Source organism: Vulpes vulpes, chromosome 7 (assembly GCF_048418805.1).
Source record: "Vulpes vulpes isolate BD-2025 chromosome 7, VulVul3, whole genome shotgun sequence".
NCBI classification, from domain to species: domain Eukaryota; kingdom Metazoa; phylum Chordata; class Mammalia; order Carnivora; family Canidae; genus Vulpes; species Vulpes vulpes.
In genome coordinates, this window is record NC_132786.1 from 94,417,588 (window position 1) to 94,441,980 (window position 24,393).

Below are 24,393 nucleotides of genomic sequence, written 5' to 3' on the forward strand. Positions count from 1 at the left end.
ACATCAGGCTCCCAGTGCATGGAGCCTGCTTCTCCCTCTGCCTATGTCTCTGCCTCTCTCTCTCTCTCTCTGTATGACTATCATAAATAAATAAATAAAAAAAAAAAGATTTTATTTAGGGGGATCCCTGGGTGGCTCAGAGGTTTAGTGCCTGCCTTTGGCCCGTGGCCTGATCCTGGAGTCCCAGAATCGAGTCCCACGTTGAGTTCCCAGCATGGAGGCTGCTTCTCCCTCCTCCTGTGTCTCTGCCTCGCTCTCTCTCTCTATGTATATCATGAATAAATAAATAAATAAATAAATCTTTAAAAAATAAATATTTTATTTATTTATTAATGAGAGACACACAGAGACAGAGAGGCAGAGACACAGGCAGAGGGAGAAGCAGGCTCCATGAAGGGAGCCTGACGTGGGACTTGATCCCAGGTCTCCAGGATCACGCCCTGGGCTGAAGGTGGCGCTAAACTGCTGAGCCACCTGGCTGTCCTACTAACTTATATTCTTAATGAAATTTATAAATATATCATTTATCAAGTTTGTAACTTAGGCCCCAATTCTGCCTGTTGTATACACATATACACATATACATAGAAATATACACAGCTTAAAGTTTACCAGTTGTCCAAATACTCATGGAAAAACTGTTTTCAAATTTTTGTTGTTGTTCTCAAATTTTTATTGTAAATCAGAGTTACTCATGGAGTTTGTTTAAAAAGAAAATCATCTGCCCAGTTCCCACCCCAGAGATTTCCATTCAGCATATTTGGGGTAAGGTCAGGCCACTGTATTTTTAACAAGCTCCCCAAGGGCTTCTCATTCACACTTACTAGACACTTTTTAAACTTCTCTAAGTAGACACTTTTTAAACTCTAAGTTAAAGTTACTTAGTTTCAATTCTGGCTTCTTTAGCAAAATCTGGTTTTCTTTTCTTTGGCATCTTCAAGTAGAGCCTATTAATGAGATTTCAAATTATTTTAAGACCTTTTGATATATTCCCCTCTTACCCTGTTACACTATTCCATTTTGAGTTCCTTGAGTATGTCAAGTCCCTTCCTACCTCTGGGCCTCTTACATGAAATTGTTTCTGCCTATTAAGTCTAGTCTCAGTTCTGTATGGCTATTATTTTTCTATCTATTAGGATTCTCCCGATGTTATCTTGTCATTTCCTCAATGAGGCCTTTCACTATATTGGTTATGGGTTATCTTGTTAGTAGGATGTCTCACAACTTACTTATGACTTATTTGCCACTAGAATCCAAGGCCTCTTTGAAGGTAGACCTTGTTTTGCATCCTTACTCTATATCCCAAGAACAGAACATACCAATTGATATAAAGTGGGTCTCAAAAAGTAAGTGTTCCTTAACGTATTTATTCCTGGACACGTTATTCATTGGCCTTTCAATTTTTCCTTTGTTCATGATTTTGTTACACAACTCAGATTAAAAATCTTAAAATAAATAAATAAATAAATAAATAAATAAATAAATAAATAATCTTAACAGGTCAGCCTGGGTGGCTCAGCGGTTTAGCACCGCCTTTAGCCCAAGTCGTGATCCTGGAGTCCCAAGATTGAGTTCCACGTCAGACTCCCTGCATGGAGCCTGCTTCTCCCTCTGCCTGTGTCTCTGCCTCTCTCTCTCTCTCTGTGTGTCTCTCATGAATAAATAAATAAAATCTTTTTAAAAAATCTGGACATTACTCAAGAGTCAGCCCATGTTTATCTCATTTCTTAAGCCAGAAACCCCAAACCAAAGAGGTTTAGAAGCTTGCCTTGCCCCATCAAGTCTATAATTAACATCAGAATAAAAGACAGCACTCATACAGTCTAGCTCCTGGGCCACTATTTCTTTCTCTACCCTGGACGATTGTTCAAAATTATATACTACATTTTTCAAAGCAATTATATTAGCTAAATTCACTTGGCAGTTGTCATGTATTAAAAATGATGGGTTTAGAATTATTTTTAAGGGGGGAGATGCTATCCACTGTATTTCTGTTTTTTTTTTTTTTTTTTTTTAGTATTTTCATTATTATGTTAGCTGTTTTACCTCCTCCCCATCGCAGGCATCTTGCTAGATCATTGCCGGTCCCAAGAGGCAGAATAGCAACTGGAGGATGCTTGACAACATTAGCCTTTTCTGTGGAATCAAAAATTAAAATAAAATAAAATTTTGATCACAGATGGAACAACAGTAAAAAAGACGGCTTGGCATAAAATGAAGGCATTCCACTAGGTACTTATAACCAGAAAATGTTACATTTTATAGCTATATAAAATTATAAATTAAGATTAATTCATATATATTTGTTGCAATTTATAAAACACAAATAAATACCACAATACACAGAGCAAAAGGAAATTTCAAGACCCATGTCTGAAGAAAGACTTTTAAAATCTTAACTCAGTTAAAAATGGTGGTGGGTATGATTTAACATTATTGAAATCTCAAGGATGCAGGTATATGTGTCAGTCATAAGAATGTACTAGAGAGGCATTACCAAAGTGGAGGTGTGGGTTCCTATAAAAAGTTATTTTGCAACACCAACTCTAGATACATTTCACTTTAAGGAATAAAATATTTTGAAAAATCAAACTCTAAAAGCTAGTAAAATGCTAAAACAGTTTTATTTTGTTGTTCCTACCCATGGTGGATCAGAGTAAGCAACATAAGAACTGGGTAACTCTGAGATCATCAGGTTTTCTTTGAGATTAAGCTTTACACAACATAATGCTTTGGGCTCAGAGCAGTAAAGATCTCTGCATCGAAATTCCACATAGTTTCTTTTTTTAAAGATTTTATTTAGTTATTTGAGAGAGAGAGCATGAACAGGCGGCAAGAGGAGCAGAGGGAGAGGGAGAAGCTGACTCTCCACTGAGCAGGAAGCTTGCCACACCAGGATCCATCTCAAGACCCCAGGATCATGATCTGAGCTGAAGGCAAATGCTTAACCCATTGAGTCACCCTGGCACTCCAAAATTCCACATGGTATGGCATTTATCTATCTATCATCTATCTATCTATTTATCTATCTATCTATCTATCTATCTATCTATCTATCTATCTATCTATCATCTATTTGTTTATTATGCATGCACGTGAATGAGATGTGGAGCATGACTGGGGGAAGGGCAGAGGGAGAAGAAGAGAGAGAATTTTAAGCAGGCCCCACACTAGATGTGGAGCCTGATATGAGGTTAGATCTTACCACCCTGACTTCATTACTTGAGCCAAAACCAAGAGTCCATGCTTAACCAACTGAGCCACTCAGGTGTTCCAACATAGTTTTGTTTAAACCATCATATGCCTTCAATGATTCTCACAAACATATATTACCTTTCTTCATTTTTTTTCTATTTTCTCAGCATCTTAAAGTGATTATGTGTTTGTGTGGAAGAATGGGAAGGGAATTGATTATTTTGGGATGGATGTGTTATGGTGTAGTAGACAAGGCTTGGATTTGAGCTAAAATTAACTCATAATATCCTATTGTTTTCACTAAAATTCTCAAGTCCTGAGACTTTGTTGAAGCAACTAATTTCTGCAGTTCTCAAATTCTGTTTTTCTTCTTAAATATTGCATATTGTACTATTTACATCTTTTGTTGGAAGGCCAAGGAACACAATTTTCACTGTTTCTTAAAAAAGGGGGGGGGGATCCCTGGGTGGCTCAGCAGTTTAGCACCTGCCTTTGGCCCAGAGCATGATCTTGGAGACCCAGGGTCAAGTCCCATGTCAGGCTCCTCTTGCATGGAGCCTGCTTCTCTCTCTCTGACTCTCTCTCTCTCTCTCTCTCTCTCTGTGTGTGTCTCATGAATAAATAAATAAAATCTTTGAAAAAAAATCAGACTAGAGTCATAAGATGCTCACCAAAAGCTCAGCATAGGATGCTGACAATATGCACTCACTTTTAATTGAGTACTCTATGTACATGAAAAGATAGAATATGTTCACCTGCATTTACTAAATATAAGTGTCTTAATTTATATAGATAGTAAAATATTTTTTTGAACCAATTCTTTCCCTTTTCTGAAAAGGCCCATTTGAAAAAAAAAGATTTATTAGAGACAGAGGGAGAGAGAATCTCAAGCAGACTCTGTACTGAGTGCAGAGCTCAACACAGGGCTTGACCCTGAGATCATGACCTCAGCTGAAACCAAGAGTTGGATGAATGCTCAGCCAACTGCACCCTCAGGCACCCCTGAAATGGCCATTTTTAACAAAGAATTGGTCCAAAAAATGGATATTTGTTTGAGATATCTCCTAATGAAGGTCAATTCATGATCACTCTAGTGATAGTAATCAGTTTTGACAACTGTCTCTGAAAAACCAGCTAATTTTTCTCAATCATCAAGATTTTGTGATACATGTCTACATTTTATCTTCAATCATATATCTTATAAAACTAAAGTTGTAAAAACTTAATCAGAAAAACAAGCTAGGTTAAGGTAAAGGGTGAGCTCTAATCCCAGTTCTATCAACTCACAGCTCTCAGATTCCACTCTAATTATTTAACTTTTCCACACCTTAACAGCTTCTTTCTAAAATGGGATTATCAACACTGTGTTACAGTGTTGTGAGAATTAAGATGAATGGGGTAAAAAACCTTAGTACAATGGCTATGAAAATAAAATAAGTACATCTATTTGACACAAATTTTATCACAAATGCTAAGAATCTCTTTGGCTCCCTCCCCAGGGCACTTAAACAAATGGAATTTATAGAGCCTGATCTCAAATAGCTCTGAGGGTTTATTAAATTCCATGAGAAATGGATTAAAAAAGAAGTATCTCTAGATACTTGCAAATTATTTTGTCAATTATAACTGTAAAATATAGAAAACATATTAAACCAGTAAATAATCTGCAACAACGCCAGATATCCCATTGCATCACTGTAGCATCCAAAGATATCAATGCACTAATAAAACATACAGAATTTTAGGTTACCACTTGCATCCCAGCCATGTTTAAGTATGTGTCTTCATTACCTATGCAGTCCAAAATCCACCCCACGGTTCCATCTCCACCACAGGCTAACACTCTGAAATCAGGAACATCACGGAAAAAGTTTAACCTGAAAAATAGGCACGTTTTAGCACATATTTTAAAATTCGGATTTTTAAAGTTTTGTATTCTTAGCATTTTATCTAATAAAAGACATTTTTATATTACGGAAATTATAAGATAATCTCAATGATTTTATTGAAAAATATTAAATTCTTATCTAAAATACAATTCTAAAATTAAAGAATTTACATCTTGATTTAAACATATTTTAAATATATAATAAATATATTTTATTTTTTATCAACTCTAAAGTTTAAAAAACAAAACTAATACAATGTAATAATTTTTATTAAAATTTTCTCTCACGTGATCAGCATTTCACATATAATGCAAAGTGACATATACTACAATATTTCATTTAATAATTTTTATTAAGCAAAAATTCTCTTTTGAATCATTGTGTAAGTACAACTATTATGCCAGCAAATATGTCTTTGAGAGTTTTCAACCTTTTCGAATACTGGAAAAAACTGATTACACCACTTCTGTGGTGTTTCAGTGTTTCCTTTGACTTAGAATTTGCAAATGAGAGCCAGCCTTTCCCTTGTCTTTTGACATGGCCCTCAGCATTGTTACCTAGGAATACTCAAACCTAATTGCTAAGTGGGCTGTAATAAATGCCCATAGCTTCTGTTGCTACTGCAAACAGCGCTGTGCTTATTAATGCAACCTACCTTAGGAGAAAGTTAAAAAGGCAGGTAATATAACCAGTTACACAATAGCACATGCCTATTTTCTTGCAATAAAAATTTAAAACAAAACAGAAACATGTGGCCTGTGTCTGTTCACCTCTCTTGCCCAAGGATAACCACTGGTAGTAATGTAATATGCAACCATCCAAGAAATGTTTCTATACATTTACATATGTGAATATACACATATGAATGTTATTACACACATATTTTTAACATGAATGTGATTATGCTATACATTTTGTTAATTTGTGTGCATTTTTTAATTTAAAAATATCTAAGAGGGATCCCTGAGTGGCTCAGCGGTTTGGTGCCTGCCTTTGGCCCAGGGCGCGATCCTGGAGTCCCGGGATGGAGTCCCGCATCGGGCTCCCAGCGTGGAACCTGCTTCTCCCTCTGCCTGTGTCTCTGCCTCTCTCTCTGTGTGTGTCTATCATAAATAAATAAATAAATCTTAAAAAAATAAAAATAAAAATGTCTAAGAGAGCTTTCTGTGTCAGCTCATATAGTGTTGCATCATCATTTACAAGTGAATGTATTACATAGGGTATAATTCTGTGATCAAATACCCCATTTCTCTTCAGGTACTTTTAAGCTATTTCTAGTGTTTTACTGTTACAAAAAATAAGTATTGTAGTTAACACTATTCAAAGGACATTAATGGGAACATATACATATGTTTTGAAGGCTAATTTTCTAGGAGGGAAATGTTCCACTGTATCACCATACTACTCTCTGAACAGCTCCCACTATAAAAGATGTGTCAATTTCCTTTAACTCCAAAACACTATATGTAAACAGCTTTATGATATTTCTTCAACAATAATGAAAAATCAAATTATTGTAAAATCACACATTCTTGTTTGGCTAGTGGGTTGAGCTTATTTTTGTAGGTTTACAGGTGTGTGATCTCTTCTGTGAACTGCATCTTCAAACTCTTGCCCATCTTTTCCACTGAGTTGTCTTTTGTTATTACTATCTTATAAATTCTACATGTTATGAATGTTTTTAATTTAAATTAGCAATTTTAGAAAAACATCTTGTTAAAATAATACAAACAATGCATAAATAGAAATGTATAAAAATTAACTAAAACCCCACCACTTGATAATAGGAGCCATGAGTATCTAGAATATCAAACTTCTATGTATTTCCCAAGGTTTTATATTGTGGATATTTACCTTCTGTTAGACATGCTACAGTATTTTCTTTGAGACTATTTCCCATTTGTTTACCTATATTATGCATCACATAAGATGATGTATAATTTAATTACCTATGTACCAATTGCCCACTCCCAGGGGAGAACATTTCCAATAACCTCTGTGCTCTTTCCCTATAGCAGCCTTCTTCCTCAACCACAAATGTGTGCACTATTTTCAATCTTCAGTTTCAATCTTCAGTCATGCGTATGCCATAGACAACACATTGTTCACTTTTTGCTTTTTCCACTTAGTATTGTTACTAAGACTCATTCATGTGATAGCTGAAGCTCTCTCCACATATAGTGAACTTATTTAATTTCTATTGTTAAATATCATTTACGTGAATGTACCTTTTTAAATCCACATCAATGGACATTTGGATTGGTTGGTTTACATTCTTCTAAAATCTGTATTATTTGACATGCTTCCTTAGTGCTCATGAACAGTGGCTACTTTTAGAGGATGATATGTGCAACTTTTTGTTTCCCAAAGAAGTTCTACCAACGTATGCATTCATTAACATTACAGATATTTGGCTGAAGTCATTCTCTGTAACACTTTTAATGTCACACTTCTCAATTTCATGTGTTTCCTCTTTTGTGAAATGGTTGTTCATGACTTTTGTTTCCTTTCTTTACTCCTTTTTCTCTTGCTGATTTGTAAAAACTTCTTTACTTGTTCTTAATTTTAATGCTTTTCTGCAAATGTCTTCTACAAACTGATTTTTTTAACTTTAATTGACTTGTATTTTAATAAACAAAATTTGGTTTTAATGTATTCAAATTTATCAATCTTTTCATAAGTGGTTAGCACTTTGGCCTACATTCTGTAAGAAAAGTTTGCCTACTTAGAGGTTAGAAAATAACTTATATCTACTCTTTTTAAAATTTCAGTTTTACTTTTGACAATTCTATGTGGTGGTGTGAGGTAGGGATACCTTTATTTGTTCCTTTCCCTTCCTACCTCCCTCCATTTCTCTTTCCTTTTCCTTCTTTCTTTTTTCCCTTCCTGTCTCCTTTCTTTCCTTGTGAATGCTATACACCAACTTTTTTCTCATCTTTAATCCATCTTTTTATTTATTGGATAACTTCCACTTCCTACCATGCATCATAACTCAGATTTCCATATATGAGTACATTTCTTTTTGAACTGTTTAATTTTATTCATATTTTGTCCATCCCTTTGCCAGTCTCACACTCTTATAACTCCTTGAGTAGTTTTATAGTAAGTCATTATCTCACAGAGCATGAAGAATCTAAGCTATATTCCTTCTGTGATTTTCCAAATATATGTTAAAGCTAACCAGCCCACAAAAATAAAAAGAAAACAATTATGATTTTGATCAGAGTAATATTAAGCCTATAAATCAATTTTGGTAGAAATAAAATCTGTATAATGTTAATTAGGTTTCCTCACCCACGAATATAGTATATTAATAATAATGGTACTATTACTGATCTCCAATCTTTATAATTATTATGTCTAATTTTGTGGTCTAGAGCTCCAATATGTTGCTGAATTGGGATATTCATAGGTAATGTCCTATTTTGTTTCTAAATTTAAATGGGATATTTCTATATTTTCTCCATTTAATATGTTTTTGTAGAGATTTTCCTTTTCTTTTTTGACTGACACCTTTTTAAGGTAGTAAAGTTTCCTTTTATTTCTGATACAGTAAGGATTTTTACTATGAATCTGTTAAAAAAGTTTCTGCATCTTTTGAGATGTTGATATATTTTATCTCATTTAATCAGTACTGTGGGAAAATACATTTACATATTTCTGTATTATTAAAGTAATCTTATGATACTTTTATATACCCAAATTGGACACTTGAAATTTTTATAGAGAACTGGACTTGGTTTGCTAATATTTTGTTTAAATATTTTGAATCTATATTGATGAATCCAACAGCCTTACTATTTTTCTTCCTGATACCATCTCTAATTTTTTGTCTAAATTTGTCTGTCTCATAAAGTGAGTTGCAGAATATGCCCTCATCGTACATTTTTGGAAGCATCTGTACAATTCTGGAAGTTTCTTAAAACTGGTAGCACTTGCATATAAACTATTTCTGGTGAGTCTTTGATTTCTTTCTTTTTTAAATAACTACTCAATTCCTTTAATGATTATTAAGCAAAATTTATATTCTGTAATTCTAACTCAGTTTTTGCCAGTTGCATATCCTATTAATTTGTCTATCTCCTAAGTTTCAAATATTGTCTTATCGAAGCCTAGAAAAGCTTTTCAAAATATGCTGGCAGCTGGAAAGTTTACCATAGAGCTAATTGTTTTTGGTGAAAGCCTAACCATCCATTTGACTCACCATTGTTCTTCTACTCCATGATGATGTTTCATCTGTTATTCATTCTTGTGTTTCTTTTAAAATTGTCATCATTGGTTCTTCAGCAGCATCCTACCCCCAAACATAAACCCCATGTGACTATCAGACCAGCTTACTCTCTGCAAATTGATTGCTAAATGGATTGAAAAATTGACCTCTCTATCTCAGCCTTGTAATGCACTCAATCCATCCTGTTTTCCCTAGAGATTCATTCATTCTTTATTTCATTCATTCACTGAATTGTAGTCTTGGAAAATTATTTAATCATTGAGCCTTGGTTCCTTATTTTTAAGGAATACCTTAAAGATAATACCTTTTGCTGCTTTGGACTATTTTAAGAAATAATTTTTGTATGTAAATTAAATTTTACTATCCACCAATTATTACTAATTCAATTATTTCCCCTTCATTAAAAGTAGCATATATGCTTTATAGGTCAGAGTGCCACTCCTCTATTTTCACCCCTCTCCCCTAGTGTTCTGGCAAAATAATCACAAAGAGAACTTCCTATCAAGCAAAGATAGATGGACACTGAGTTTTCCTACCTTCAGTCTGAAAGTGTAGCCAGTGAACTACTGGGAGATCTGCTTATGGCATTGCATTAAAGACAGAAAATGCAGAGGAAAACAGGACTGATAGAGAACAAACAAATCCAAGGAACTTGGCAAGGAACCAAAATGCAGGGTCCTGCAAGGGTACTAACTTTTTACTCTTAAGCTATAAAGACCATCAGATGAGAGGCTCCCACTTCAAAGGACATCCTAACAATGAAAAAGATGAGGGAATAAGGAGTGTCTGGAAAGATGCCTATTTGTGGAAACTTTAGTACTCTGTACTATACTTTCACCTACCAATTTCAGAGGTTCATTTGCAAAATTAACATGTATAAACATTTTGCAATGAAGTAATCATCCACGGCTCCAGAATTTACTAGACTATTTCTATGGAAATTTATGAAATTAAAACTTAAAATGACTTATGAGGTAGATTAATAGTTTTTGAGTTCCCAGTGTTGGTCATTAATGCTCTTCTGGAGCAATAACTATTTATCTACAATAGCTAAATTTGAAAGAGATCTTATGTTTATGTACAGGTTTCATAGCTCTGTGTCAGATGCTTTCCTATCACATTTGCTCAACAGCCACCACTACAGCACACCCTATAAAAAAGTGAGTGGTGAGATTTTGAACCAAAAGAAGCAAATCAAGGTATTTCATCTAAGATTTAGAAGTCCCCTTCCATTTCTAAAAAGCGAAGTGTTAAAACTAATATAGAGGGATGCGTGGGTGGCTCAGTGGTTGAGCATCTGCCTTGGGCTCAGGTCATGATCCTTGGGTCCTGGGATTGAGTCCCGCATCAGGCTCCCCACGGGACTGTCTCTGCTTTTCTCTCTGTGTCACTCATGAATAAATAAATAATTTTAAAAAACTAATATAGAAATTTTAGGAAGTTTTAATTTGTACCTAAGAGTAGTATTTAAAAACTATTTATGGGGATCCCTGGGTGACTCAGCGGCTTGGCGCCTGCCTTTGGCCCGGAGCACGATCCTGGAGTCCCAGGATCGAGTCCCGCGTCAGGCTCCTGGCATGGAGCCTGCTTCTCGCTCTGCCTGTGTCTCTGCCTCTCTCTCTCTGTGTGTGTATCAATGAATAAATAAATAAATAAATCTTAAAAAAAACTATTTTTAAGAAGTTTTAAAACATTTTTACAATGGGAAAACATTTTTAAAAAGAAGAAAGAAAACCTACAGTCTTGATTCCAGAATCTTAGAAAGTGTCTTATAACTAGATTTCTCAAATGATGATATGTGGGAATTTCTTCTTATTCCAATCTCATACTTTATCATCCAAAGAAAATGAATGATCCCGTCATTTATACATGATTGGGCAATATCAGACATGAGAATGAACATATAAAAATAAATTAATTAACTATCAAACAATATTATAAAACTATTTTGTGATATATAGAAGAAACCAGTATGAGACTCATAAATATTATCATAATAGCATAGAATGAATGTTCATTAATTATACCTATTCATATTTGTTTGTATTAAAGAAATACAAGGTTGAAAGATTGAAAATGACTTTATTATACATCTCCAACTTTCCTTTTCCTCTTCTTTGTTTAGAAAAATATCATTTATATCTAGAGCTTGTCTTAAGAAAGATCTGCATTCTGACTTAAGCATTTTGAGCCAGAAACAAACATACTTAACTCTTATTACTCAGCTCAGTTCATATTGATACCTGAATGTACATAGTTACATATTATTCTACAGTTACAAGATTAAATGGCTTCACCATTGCCTCACTGAAATCAGGTTGAAATTTCTGGTTTGTGATGTTGTTGTTTTCAAAACCATATTTAACCATTTATTCCTAATACCTTCCACCTTATTTCCTAATACCCAAACTGCATCTATCACTGAATCACTGGTATCACTGGATACTATTATTGCGTCTGCAGTCAGATTTAAAAATCTATGCATGGAAAAAAAAATCTTTTTTTTTTTTTTTTAATCTATGCATGGGGAATCCCTGGATGGCTCAGCGGTTTAGCGCCTTCCTTGGGCCCAGGGCGTGATTCTGGAAACCCAGGATGGAGTCCCACATCAGGCTCCCTGCATGGAGCCTGCTTCTCCCTCTGCCTGTGTCTCTGACTCTCTCTCTCTGTCTCTCATGAATAAATAAATAAAATCTTTTAAAAAAGAAAAAACCTATGCATGAAGCCATTATGGCCTCCCAAATTTTCCTCCATACTATATATTACCAAATTAGGAGAAGGTTTTATTTGATCTTTTCCTGTGGATCTTGATAATGCCAGCTTCAAAGTGATACTCAATTGTAATGTGCCTCCCCCAACATTTCAGCTTTCTTTCTTTCTTTCTTTCTTTCTTTCTTTCTTTCTTTCTTTCTTTCTTTCTTTCTTTCTTCTTTCTCTTTCTTTCTTTCTTTCTTTCTTTCTTTCTTTCTTTCTTTCTTCTTTCTTTCTTTCATTCTTCCTTTTTTTAAGATTTTATTTATTTATTCATGAGAGACACAGAGAGAGTGACAGGCAGAGACATAAGCAGAGGGAGAAGCAGGCTCCATGCAGGGAGCGCAATGAGGGACTTAATCCCGGACTCCGGGATTATATATATATATATATAATTTGGACTTGGGCAGTTCTCGTGGCTCAGCGGTTTAGCGCCGCCTTAGGCCCAGGGCGTGATCCTGGAGACACGGGATCGAGTCCGCATCGGGCTCCCGGTGCATGGAGCCTGCTTCTCTCTGCCTGTGTCTCTGCCTCTCCCTCTCTGTGTCTCTCATGAATAAATAAATAAATAGAAATCTTTATATATATATATATATATATATGTGTGTGTGTGTGTGTGTGTGTGTGTGTATATATATATATAATTTGGACTCATTGATATGAACTCAGTATGACTTAATGCTGTTACCACCACAGCCAGAAATAACTTCCAGAGTACTTGAGAAAATATATATTCCAGTGTATGATTAATAACTGAAACATTAATTTCATTATCTCTGGAAAGATCAAAAACATTTTATGTCTATGTGCATTTTTACAAGAGAAGGAGAGAGAAAGAGTAAGGGAGAAAGGTAGTGAGAAAAGTCAAAATGATAATGAGAGAAAGAAAATGAGAGAATATTTGTTCCTGGGAAACCTCTGTTATCTTATTAAATAGCTTTAATGTTCTCCTTGGCATAAAATCAGTTAGGAGAAATCAGGAAATAATAGGCTTCACAGTGTTCCTTCTTGATTAGTGTACATAATTCTTGGAAAATTAATGTGTTAAAAAATATCAAACTCTGTCAAATCATTTGTGAATTAATAAAGACAAAGTAATACTTAGCTAAACCAGTCTTAACCTTTTATTGAAATGATTCATGATTTCATTTGTGTAGTAAAATGCTTTTATAAAGATGTTACCTTAAGATACAAATGTATTCTGGTATGTAGAAAGTAGCAACCCTTTCAGGATGTCTTAATATTAACACAAATTAATATTTAAGGGCCAAGTAACCAAAGAACATAAAATACCTTTTTTTAGACATTTTCTCTCATCTATACATGTTAAGAGGTTTTTTTTTTTAAGATTTTATTTATTTTTTTGAGACAGAGAAAGAGAGAAAGAGAGCAGAAGCAGGGAAGAGGGTCAGAAAGAGAGGGAGTAGCAAGCTGCTTACCAAGCGAGGAGTGTGATCTGGGGCTCCATCCCAGGACCTGGGGATCACCACCTGAGCTGAAGGCAGATGCTTAACCAACTGAGCCACCAAGGCACCCCAGAGGGGGTTAATTTGACTCAATATTTACATAACCATACTTAGCACTACAAATATGCAATCAAGTTTGTGACCATATACATGTGCCTTCATCCCTTAGTTCTAAAGTATATGTATAGAGTTTGCATACCAACATATATGTATATACATGAAAATGCAATTTAGATATTTCTCCTAAATCTATAAATTAAATGACTACGTAAGTAAAAAGATTTAAAATTCTGAAGTGAAGAATGAAAAGAAATATATGATAAAGAGTTTTAATTAACTAGAAGCCACACATACTTCCTGATCATTCAAATAATAATTCATTCTTAATATTTACATTCGGAAAATACAAAGACATCATCTGGCCAGTGGACACTACCTAAAATTAACTCCTAAAATGTAATAGCAAAGTAATTAGGTTGCTTAGTTCTTTTTGGCACATCTACGCAAATCTATTTTGTCATCCTAATGATTTTATTGTTAGTAATTAGAATGAGTTTTTATTTTTTATTGGATCATTCCACCAAGTTAATTTCATAGTGTGAAGCTTTGTGAATTAGTAAATAGATATGAACTTCTATAGAGAAAAAAAAATACTTTCACAGGGATCAAATATAACAGAATACCTATAAATGCCTAAGAAATAACATTACATTTAATATTTATATACTTAGAAAAGTAACTTTATAAATGATATAGCACCCACATCAGTTCATTTATTTAATATGCATTTATTAACTACAACTTTTTACCAGAAACTGGGCTAAATTCAGAGATTGAGAAGTAAGAATAGAGTCCTTGCCTTCAATATCTCAATGGTTAAATTGAGAAAGCAAACAAAATAACACACAGTTCATGTCACAACAGAATGTTCTTTGGAAGCAGTTGATGCAGATTAAATAAGGAACATATCAAGATTGGCTTAATAAAGGTGGAGACAGACACCTGAGTTGAATTGTGCAACTGTAGTAAGTTCATCCTCTGATGAACTGGGACGTGAGGAAAAGGAGGAAGTGAAAGAAGGTTTAATATATAAGACAACAGGTGAATATAGAAGACCAGGAAAGTGATTAGATGAGGAATTCTGGACAGTGTGAAATAATGCATTGTCAGGAGAAAGGGGAAGGTGAATGATCTTTCCCTTCATTATAATATGGGCTATAAATTAGTGAATAAGTTTGGGAAAGGGCAAAAAAAATCAGTTTCATATTAGACATATAAAATTTTAGACACCTATGGGACATTATTAATCGGAAATGTTGCCTCATAGTTAAATAAATCTATATGCAGCTGCAGAGAGAAATCTGAGATGGAAGGCAATATTCAGAAGCAATCCAAATGTATTTGATGATCAAAATCAGGAAAGGAAGTAAGAAGGAACAGAACAGAGGTTAAAATGGTCGTGATGGAATGCAGCAAAGATTTGTTCTTTTATGGGATTAAAATCTTTAGCAAATTATTTAAACTGTCTAATCATGAACTTCCTCATCTGCAAATGGAGAAAATGCCCAACTCGTAAGGTTGCTATAATTTGGATAACACTTGACCTATGACCTACAAATCTCTATTATTTTATTATTATATAATTAAGGAAGTGTGTGTGCAGGAAATAGAGTTCTGGGTATGACATTCTAGGAAAATATGACCTTTGAGGGACTTACTAAGAAGGCTGTGTCCAATTATATAAGAAGAAACAACTCTAGAGATAGGAAACAATTATTTCCTAATATCCAAGGGAGAAGGTGGTTGGGTGGCTCAGTCGGTGGAGCATCTGACTCTTGATTTGACTCAGGTCATGATCTCATGATCAGTCATGAAATGAATCCCTCAGTTAAGCTCTGCACTCTGCAAGGAGTCTATTTGAGATTATTTCCCTCTGCTCCTCGCCCTGTTCTCACTCTGTCTCTCTAAAAATAAATAAATAAATCTTATAAAAATAATATCCAAGGAAGAAGAGACTTTCAAGAAATATAAAAATAAACAGGACTTTAATTATCACACAGAAGTTTACTACTGGCAATAGCAATCTCAATGGAGAGTAGAGTCAAAATCCCAACTACACTGAAGAGGAAATGAAAAATGGAAAAATATCTCATTTTATTAAAAAATTAGTTGTGAAGAAAACAAATGAATGGGAAGGTAAGTAGATTTACATTTGCACAAAAATTCTTCAAATTAAATATAGCAGCTTCATCAGTTTTATATGTTGCTCATTTTTTGCAACATTGCAATAACCTAGGAATCATTTCCTTTGGCCTTAAATCTCTATCCATTCCTATTGTAATTTATAATAACATTTTATTCATTGCATGTTTTTGTAAACAAAATCAAATCACTTTAATACAGAGTGGGTTTATATTAAGAGGACTTACATAGGGGCACCTGGGTGGCACAGATGGTTAATCATCTGACTCCATTTCAGCTCAGATCCTGATCTCAGGGTTGTGAGACCTAGCCCCAAGTAGGGCTCCACACCCTGCATGGAATTTGCTTGAGGTTCTCTCCCTCTCCCTCCACTCGAGCTCTTTTTCTCTCTCTCTCAAATAAATAAATAAAATATTTTTAAAAGGGGCTTACAAAAAAGGGGGGTTACATAGTTAAGGTAAAAAGGCAGTTGAAGAGAACTGCTCAAGATGTAATAGCAAAGGGGTAGGATAATGAATGAAGCGTCAAAGAAGCAAGAGGAGCAGGGATCCAGAGAAAAGTTGAATACACTTTATTTAGCATAGATGCCACATCTGATTAAAAAAAGAGGGGAGGGAATCAAGATAGATATGAATATTGGGGTGTTCATAATGGTAGGAATAATAAACATAACTTGAAGTAATTTGCTTTTCATGATCTCTCATTCATAAATTAGGAGCAAAGAAGAATAATGGTTTTGTGGGATGTGATATTTATAAAATTTGATGCCCTCTTTAAGAAAAAATATGTAAAAATCAGGTTATAAATTGTACATAAATGTGTATACATATTTATTTAGACTAAGAAAAGAAAATAGATTACAACTTTAAGATAGCAGACAGACACTACATCATAAGGTTGAAAACTGCCTGATAGACTTAAACATTTTTAATATCTGATTGGCTTTTCGTATGGCAATAATTTTGAATAGTATGTTTTATGAAGAGAAGACAAGATGAAATTAAATTGTAGATTTCTATAGGCTGATTACCTCTATGTTAAATTATTTTAAACTTTCACCCTTCTTCAGTGATAGAGTTTTAAATGAAAGTGAAGTTTATAACCTGAAAAAGATTTTCTGTAGTAGTATTATCCAGACTTTAAGGACTTCATTACTTAAATGACCTGATATTTGAGTATTACTTATTTTTTCCAGAAGGTTCATTAGAGATTATAGAACCAGTAGCAGAATACCGAGTTATTTGTGTGTGTTTGTGTGTATTTTCATGTGCACATATGCATACACACAGAATTTGACAATTAAGGCTTATATTTTAATTAATAAAATATAAAAATTCCTTTGGATGCAATTATGATTTATGTGTATACCAGAATCAATTCAGAGCATATGGTTTTATCTACTATTTTTTCCTTTAGTCAAAACCATATTATTGCCATGATTATTTGCTTCAACAAAATCTGTATTCAAATTATCACCACAGGAGCAAGTAAAATCATTAGTGCTTTACCTTTTTATGGATTATCTGTTTCAAGCATTCTGATTACTCTGATATAAAAATGGCATTGCTTAATATTTTAAAAGTTCTTTAGCCAATGAAGGTAAAATATTAACAGTTAATCACTTCACTTATAACACACATAAGAAAACTTGGAATTGAACACGAACACTAACTTAGAACATTTGATCTAAATAAAAAGTCATGCTTCAAAGAGTGATATGCAAAGAGATTTTCTGCAGTTTAAATGGTTGCTTTGATCAGATACTTAGCTATTAATTTTGAAGTAGATCCTGATGTTTCCACAGCATATTTGTGCTTATTAGTTTCAATAAGGTCAATGATATCACCAGAGCTCCCATTTTTGGTGCTACATGTTGATAATAACTCCATAAAATCATGTATTCATCATCAATTAATTCTAATTAAATAGAAACTAAGAACTGAATTTTTCATTTAATATGCATTTTTATTTTTTTGCTAATTTTTGCTGAAAAGTTTTACTGCAACACGAAAGTGTTATAAAACACAAGTATTTATAGATTTAAACTACATGTCTAGTTTTTAAAAAACACTGAATAAGAATATTCAAAGTAGGGGATCCCTGGGTGGCTCAGCGGTTTGGTGCCTGCCTTTGGTCCAGGGCATGATCCTGGAGTCCAGGGATCGAGTCCCGTGTTGGGGTCCCTGCATGGAGCCTGCTTCTCATCTATCTGTGTCTCTGCTTCTTGCTCTCTATCTGTGTCTCTCATGAATAAATAAATAAAGTATTTAAAAAAAAGAATATTCAAAGTATTCATTAAAAATTATTGGGAGGACTGCTCATCTTTTCCTCACATTTATTTAATATACATCTAATGTATGATTTCCCCCCAATCTCCACGGACATTGCTGATTGGTATGTTTGTTCTCCTGTGCATTTCACAAGGAGAGGAGAGTCAGTGGCCAAGGCATAATGGGCTGCTATACCAGTTAGCCATTAGGAGTTTTAATGCATATTTAATGTTTTCTTTCAACTCACTATATACTGTACTTCAGAAGAAACTGTTTGTTGCTTGTCTTTGTGTGTGGGAATGGTTGGGAAAAGACAGTTAAATTTTTCTGATAATGTTTCAGATCTAATGATTATATGTTAAAGTGAGAAAACCATTCATTGAATAGATGTGTCTTAACATCCTACTAGAGGGTAACATAGCAGAGACTGGATATACACACTAGAGAGACTCGAAACCCATCATCATCAGAACTTATTATAATGCACCCATTAATAACAATACCTTAATTAAAAATACAAAATTCCTGGCTAAATACTAAACTGGTATAGATGCCAGAAAGTCAAGAAGAGACCAGAAGACTCAAGGATAAATGTGATTCTTATACTCACGGGAATCATAAAACTCTATGTGATTGGGCCCCTCAGTACCATTTTCATATGCTACTTCTAACCATTCTGCTTCAGCCACCTGGCCATCTTGCTAATGTTCCCCAATCATGTCAAATATTGTCCTGTCATGATGCTTAATTTCTGTTCCTTCCTCTGCCTCAAATGCTCTTCTATGAGATGGCCAAATGGTATGCTCACTCATCCTTCATGTCTATACTCAGGAAGTTCTTCACTACTCAGCCTATATAGAAAAACAACAGAACATTGACTACCAATGTATATTCTATTTACCTTATCCACTGACATAATGTATATTTCATTCGTTTAATCTGTCTTCCAGCACTGAAACATAAGGCCAGGTGAGCAGAAAATGTTACCGGTTTTGTTCAAAGTGGGCTGAAGTTCTAAAATTTGTCCCTGACCTCTGTTAGCCGTTTAATAAATATATGCTTAATCAATTTATGTTACTATTATGGTGGTTATTATTAAGCTATCATTTACTTATACTTAGTTGTTGCATTGTTATTCTATTTGTTTGTAAATTAAAATGTCCACTTTTATTCTTTTTAATTAATTTAATTTAATTTAATTAATTTTAATTAGGAGTAAGCTACATGATCATCATTCCTAAATGATTCTGAGGTAATCATCTACTATGAATTTTCTTATATTCATTCATTAGTAAGGACATGTCCTTTAACTGCCTGGGGCAGATGGAAAGCTGTGACAGGGAAAGATGCTGGGCAAGCTTAGCAAACTGTGAATATTCAAATAAAATAGTTTGTTATTTATTAGAAACTTGACTTTTGTAGAATAAAATAAGAAACAGGTGAAATCATATAGACAAATGAATTGGTTATTTCTAGCAGCCAATTCAGGTGAAATTACTCTTTTCAGAGTGTTCAGGGAATTTAGGTAAGTAATAACCTCTAAATAATAACAGAAATGTCTAGTCTAACTGCTATTTGGCTAGCTACTATTGCTTTATTTGTGAGATGAATAAAAAAAATTCCAGATTTTTCAACATCTTTAAAGTCATAATGAGTTGTAATTATGACTTCTACAGGAAAGTTCTTTTACAGGGTAGGTGATTATGTGACTTTGTTGATTATAGCAACATGTTAATGTTTTTGTGTCATTTACTAACCTATAAATCTTTAATATAAAAACAAAAAATGATTTTCAAATTAAATTGCTCTAGTGATAAAAACAGAATTATGGTCATCCATTTAGAGGCATTTGGGTAGCTCAGTCAGTTAACCATCCAACTCTTGATTTCAGCTCAGAGCATGATCTCAGTGGGGAGTTTGCTGGAGATTTTCTCTATCTCCCTTGACCATCCCCCCTTAAAAAAATTAAACCTTTAAAAAAACCCACAGAATTATGCTTACACATTTCATTGAGGGGTTGTGGCTCACAAAATTATCATAAAATATGATTAATCATAAGGATTGAAAGGGTGAGCTGACTGCTTTATTTTTACATTACCAACAATTTTTACAACTAACATTTTTTTCTGGAAATTTCCAGTAAAGCTATATTGAGTTTTGATAAACTTTTTCTCAGTCTTCTGAGGATTTTGTTTAGCTCTCTGACATAAAAAGATTCCATAACAGGAGACATTATGTAGGAGGTCATAAGTTCTGATTCAAGATGGCTTTTATTTACATAAAATATGGTAGAAACTTTGTTATATAAAATAATATCTTAAATTAAGAAAGTAATAAAATCTGTGAAATCTGTTATATCTTTCCTAAGTCACACATTTATCATAATAGAACATATTAAAAGATTTCCCTATGCAAATATATATGATACTTAGAATATGTGAATTTAGAGGCTGTTAAATTTTATTTTTAATATTCTATATGTTTTGCACTTAGTTCAGTTAAAAGAAACCAACGAATTCTATAAAGCACCTTTCATGAAAAATTCATTATACCTAATTATGCTACCAATATGGAAAATAATTTACATGATTTGAAAAGATTTATTTTACATTTTGTTTCAGTTCAATAAATCCCTGATATTTTTTCTGAATATTTTAGGGATGATATGAGAATAAAATAAACCATGTGTATTTTCACAAAGCATCAAGTTAGAAATGAAAAAGCTATCTCACAAGTACACAAAAACTTGATATTGACTTTTCATAGGCCACATTAGCATACCCAGTTGTAACAGCTAGATATGTGCATGTTTACTTTAATGTTCTGAAAGAAAAAAATACATTGTTCTCTAACCAGAAAACAATGCATATTTTATATTTCATCTTTTCCAAAAAGCTATACCTCCAAATAATTTATTCAGTTAGATCACAATATGCATTATCAGGAAGAAACCAATTTTATGACATAGATATTAGTTTTAGAGATCACTAAAGAGAATAGAATCAGAGAGAATCTATTTAAGGAGATACAATGGAAGTAAACAAACAATAGCCATTTCTGCCTTGAAAACAAGACCAAAAGAGAAATGCTCAGAGAATATGGTATTTACTAAATAATTGACACTAAGGATTAGCATAGTTTCAATACACTAAGAAAAATTTCTACTCTATAAACAAAGTGTCAGAAAAGAAATAAATAAATAAAGATAGGATAAGAGAAGACATGCATACAAAAAGATTTAAAAATTTGGTGTCCTAAAAAGGAAAAATGGGAAAAAAAGATATTAAAATAAGGAATAATTGCAGGCTCATGGTGGCAGATAAAACACATATATTTTTAGAGTACATCTATTGTAGCAGTGAGAAAGTAATATACCAGAAACAAATATGAAACTAAATCACAATGAATATTACAGTAGTAGAGACCTTACAGAATGGAACAGTTTCCGAAGCAAAACACTAAAAGGGAACCACTACAAAAGTAGCTCTATCAACAAAGCTTGATTAGAGATAGCACAGCCAGAAATAGGGATGGCAAGAGTCATGACAAGCAAGCAGGTCAGTCATGGGACTAAGTGGAGACTTAGAGCATAGCCTGGCCACAGTCCCCATTAAAAGCCACCTGTGGCATTCGCCTCCAGGATAACAAGGAACAGCTTTCCATAGAAGCACAGGTCTACCACTTGTGACACAGTGCAGTAGTATCAGAAACAGGGCATTCACATAGTGATCCAACTGAAACTAGAAATTCAGTGCGATTCCATTCAAACTCATTTTTTTTTTGAAACTTGAGACATGAACAAACAAGGGAGGATAAATGTCATTAAATCACTTGAATCAACAACCAGATCAACAAAGCAAAGGGTAGCAATACTCTAGCATATATATTATTTATTCATATATGAAATATGTCAATTCAGTGGAGAAACAGTGAACTAATGAATAGCTTTTGTTGGGACAATTACTTTTTTTAATTATTTTTTTAAAGAGAGCAGGGGAGGGACAGATGGTGGGAGGAGAGAGAATCTTAAGCAGGGCTCCACATCCAGCATGAAATCCAACATGGGCTCAATCTCACAACCCTGAGATCATGTGACCTGAGTTGAAATCAAGTCAGACACTAAATGAACTGAGCCACACAGGTGCCCTGGACAATTACATTTAAATGTAAGGGGGAAACTGTGCTCCATCTCTACTTAATCTGTATCTTTCAGTGAATTTCTAAGAGAAAATGTAATCTTTAAAGATGAAACGTCAGAAATTTAAAACAAAATATAAAAGTAACGAAAGAAGATATACAGGAACATTTCATAATCTTGGCTTGAGGAAAGATTTTCTAAAACATATAAAATAGAGAAATCATCCTTCATAAGATTAGTAATTGAAAATTTTCAATGTTTATATGGATAAAAAAGAAGAAAATATATAAATTGAAGGTATACAGAACAAACTAGAAGAAAACATTTGTAAGGTATATAAAATGATGGTGTTAATATTTATGAAATGAGATCCATAAATGAACATTAAGAAGGACAAATAAATCAAAAGGAAAATGGGCAAATAAAAGAGCATATGCTTTACATAAGAAATATAAAAGTTTAGTATAATAAGAAAAACAATACTTGTTTGGAGCATCTGTACTTTCAGCCCTATTTGATTATGGAAAACAGTGCTGAGAACGTTTTTGATAGATCTATTAAACAAGTAAACCAACTGTATTGACCCAAATAATAGGGTAAGCATACGGCCAAAGTGAGGACAATGAGACAGTTTTTCTCTGAAATTTGAATATGAACTTTGATCTAAGAGATAATTATGAGTTGCTGATTCATCCATATGTGACAACCTGTAAAAATGGTAGTGCAAAAGACTGATGATTGTCTAAGAATTTACAATGATTAGTAGAAATGTTATTGGGAAGTTACCATATTTGTACCATATCAATATGGCCTATAATACCTTAATATCTATTATATCTATTATATGCAATCAATCTATTTATTCAGTAATTCTCCATGCTGACTGGATAGAATGACCTGGGGAGGTTTTAAGACATTCAAATGCTTGGTACCACCCCTCAGATATTCAGAATCTGCCTATATTCTGCACCACTGCTTCAACCCATACCTATGTCCTCACAGAGATTTTTTTTTTTATTATTCTTACTCCTTAAGGAAAAAAAAATTGGTTTACCAATGCCCCTCTCTGACATATGAGAAGTAGCAGACTGCTCTACCAGCACAACTATACTGGGAGTATATAGGGAGGACAGGAAAGAAGACCAATTGACCAGGGGGCAGGATTTTAACCAGTAAAACTTGTCTACTTGATGTTCAGAGTTTATGAAATACACCAATGCAACAGTACTGGCTAATAATATAGCTTATACTTTGAGGAACTTGAAAAGAACAAGAATGGATAATTAGTGATAAAAGAAAAGCTTATATAAGCGAACTGCTCAGGATGAACCCATAGTTGGGACTGTAAATGACTCAAAGGAATCCCCATCAGCATTTTTCCTTAGTTACTCCTAGTGAGCATGCAAAAAAAAAAAAAAAAAAATAAGGCTCTAGTTCATATTGGTAGGAAGAGAGGCTATGGAGGATGCTTGGGTGGCTCAGTGGTTGAGGATCTGCCTTTGGCCAAGGGCGTGATCCTGGAGTCCCAGGATCAAGTCCCTCATTGGGCTCCCTGCAAGGAGCCTGCTTCTCCATCTGCCTCTCTCTGTGTGTCTCCCATGAATAAATAAATAAAATCTAAAACAAACAAAAAAGTTCTTTTAAAAAAAGAGAGAGGCTATAGAAGAAATAACACTAATTTATTTTCAACAAGAAGGGTAGTTACTGACTCTGGAGTGCTCAGTTGTCATCAAAGAAATAAGTAAACTCCAATATGTTGATTTACTTTAGGGACTCAGCCAACTATTTAGGGACAGTCTAAATAACCTGATCTGTTTCATAATGCAACTGAAGCCTTTTGTCTCACTGCACTAGACATTTATTCTAGTAATTGGATTTACTTTTCCTTCCCATTATATCTTGTCAATGTCATAGCAATTGACTTATTGAATGATTTAGACACTATCGTAATGTCTCACACTGTTGTCTCCTTTCAAAAAGTTCCTTTCACAGAGAAGGAAGAAAGACAAGAGAAGAAAGAAAGTCTTGGGTCGATCCTCCCAAGACTTAAAAGTCTTCTCTTGTGTTTTATCAGGCAGAGGCAGTTAGTCAGTATAACTGAAATAGCCTACTAAAGATTCAGTCACTGAATCAGTGGTAATACTTAACTGGTGTTCTACAAGCCACGTAGCATGTGCTCTAAACTATATGATGCTGCTTACTCGTGTCAGGAAAAAACATGGTTCTGAGGCCAAAAGGTAAAGTTTGGGTG

At 33.9% G+C, this 24,393-nt stretch overlaps 1 protein-coding gene across 15 annotated transcripts in view; it reads right to left on the reverse strand.

Annotated features, from left to right (window-relative positions):
• DGKB (diacylglycerol kinase beta) overlaps nt 1-24,393 on the reverse strand; it is a 694,527-nt gene that overhangs the window by 402,037 nt on the left and 268,097 nt on the right. For all 15 annotated transcript variants that reach the window (XM_072764436.1, XM_072764448.1, XM_072764442.1 and 12 more), the window contains 2 exons: nt 4,987-5,072; nt 2,047-2,136 (listed from right to left, as the gene is read on the reverse strand). In XM_072764436.1, the coding sequence (XP_072620537.1) occupies nt 2,047-2,136; nt 4,987-5,072 (176 nt within the window). The remainder of the gene's footprint in view (nt 1-2,046; nt 2,137-4,986; nt 5,073-24,393) is intronic.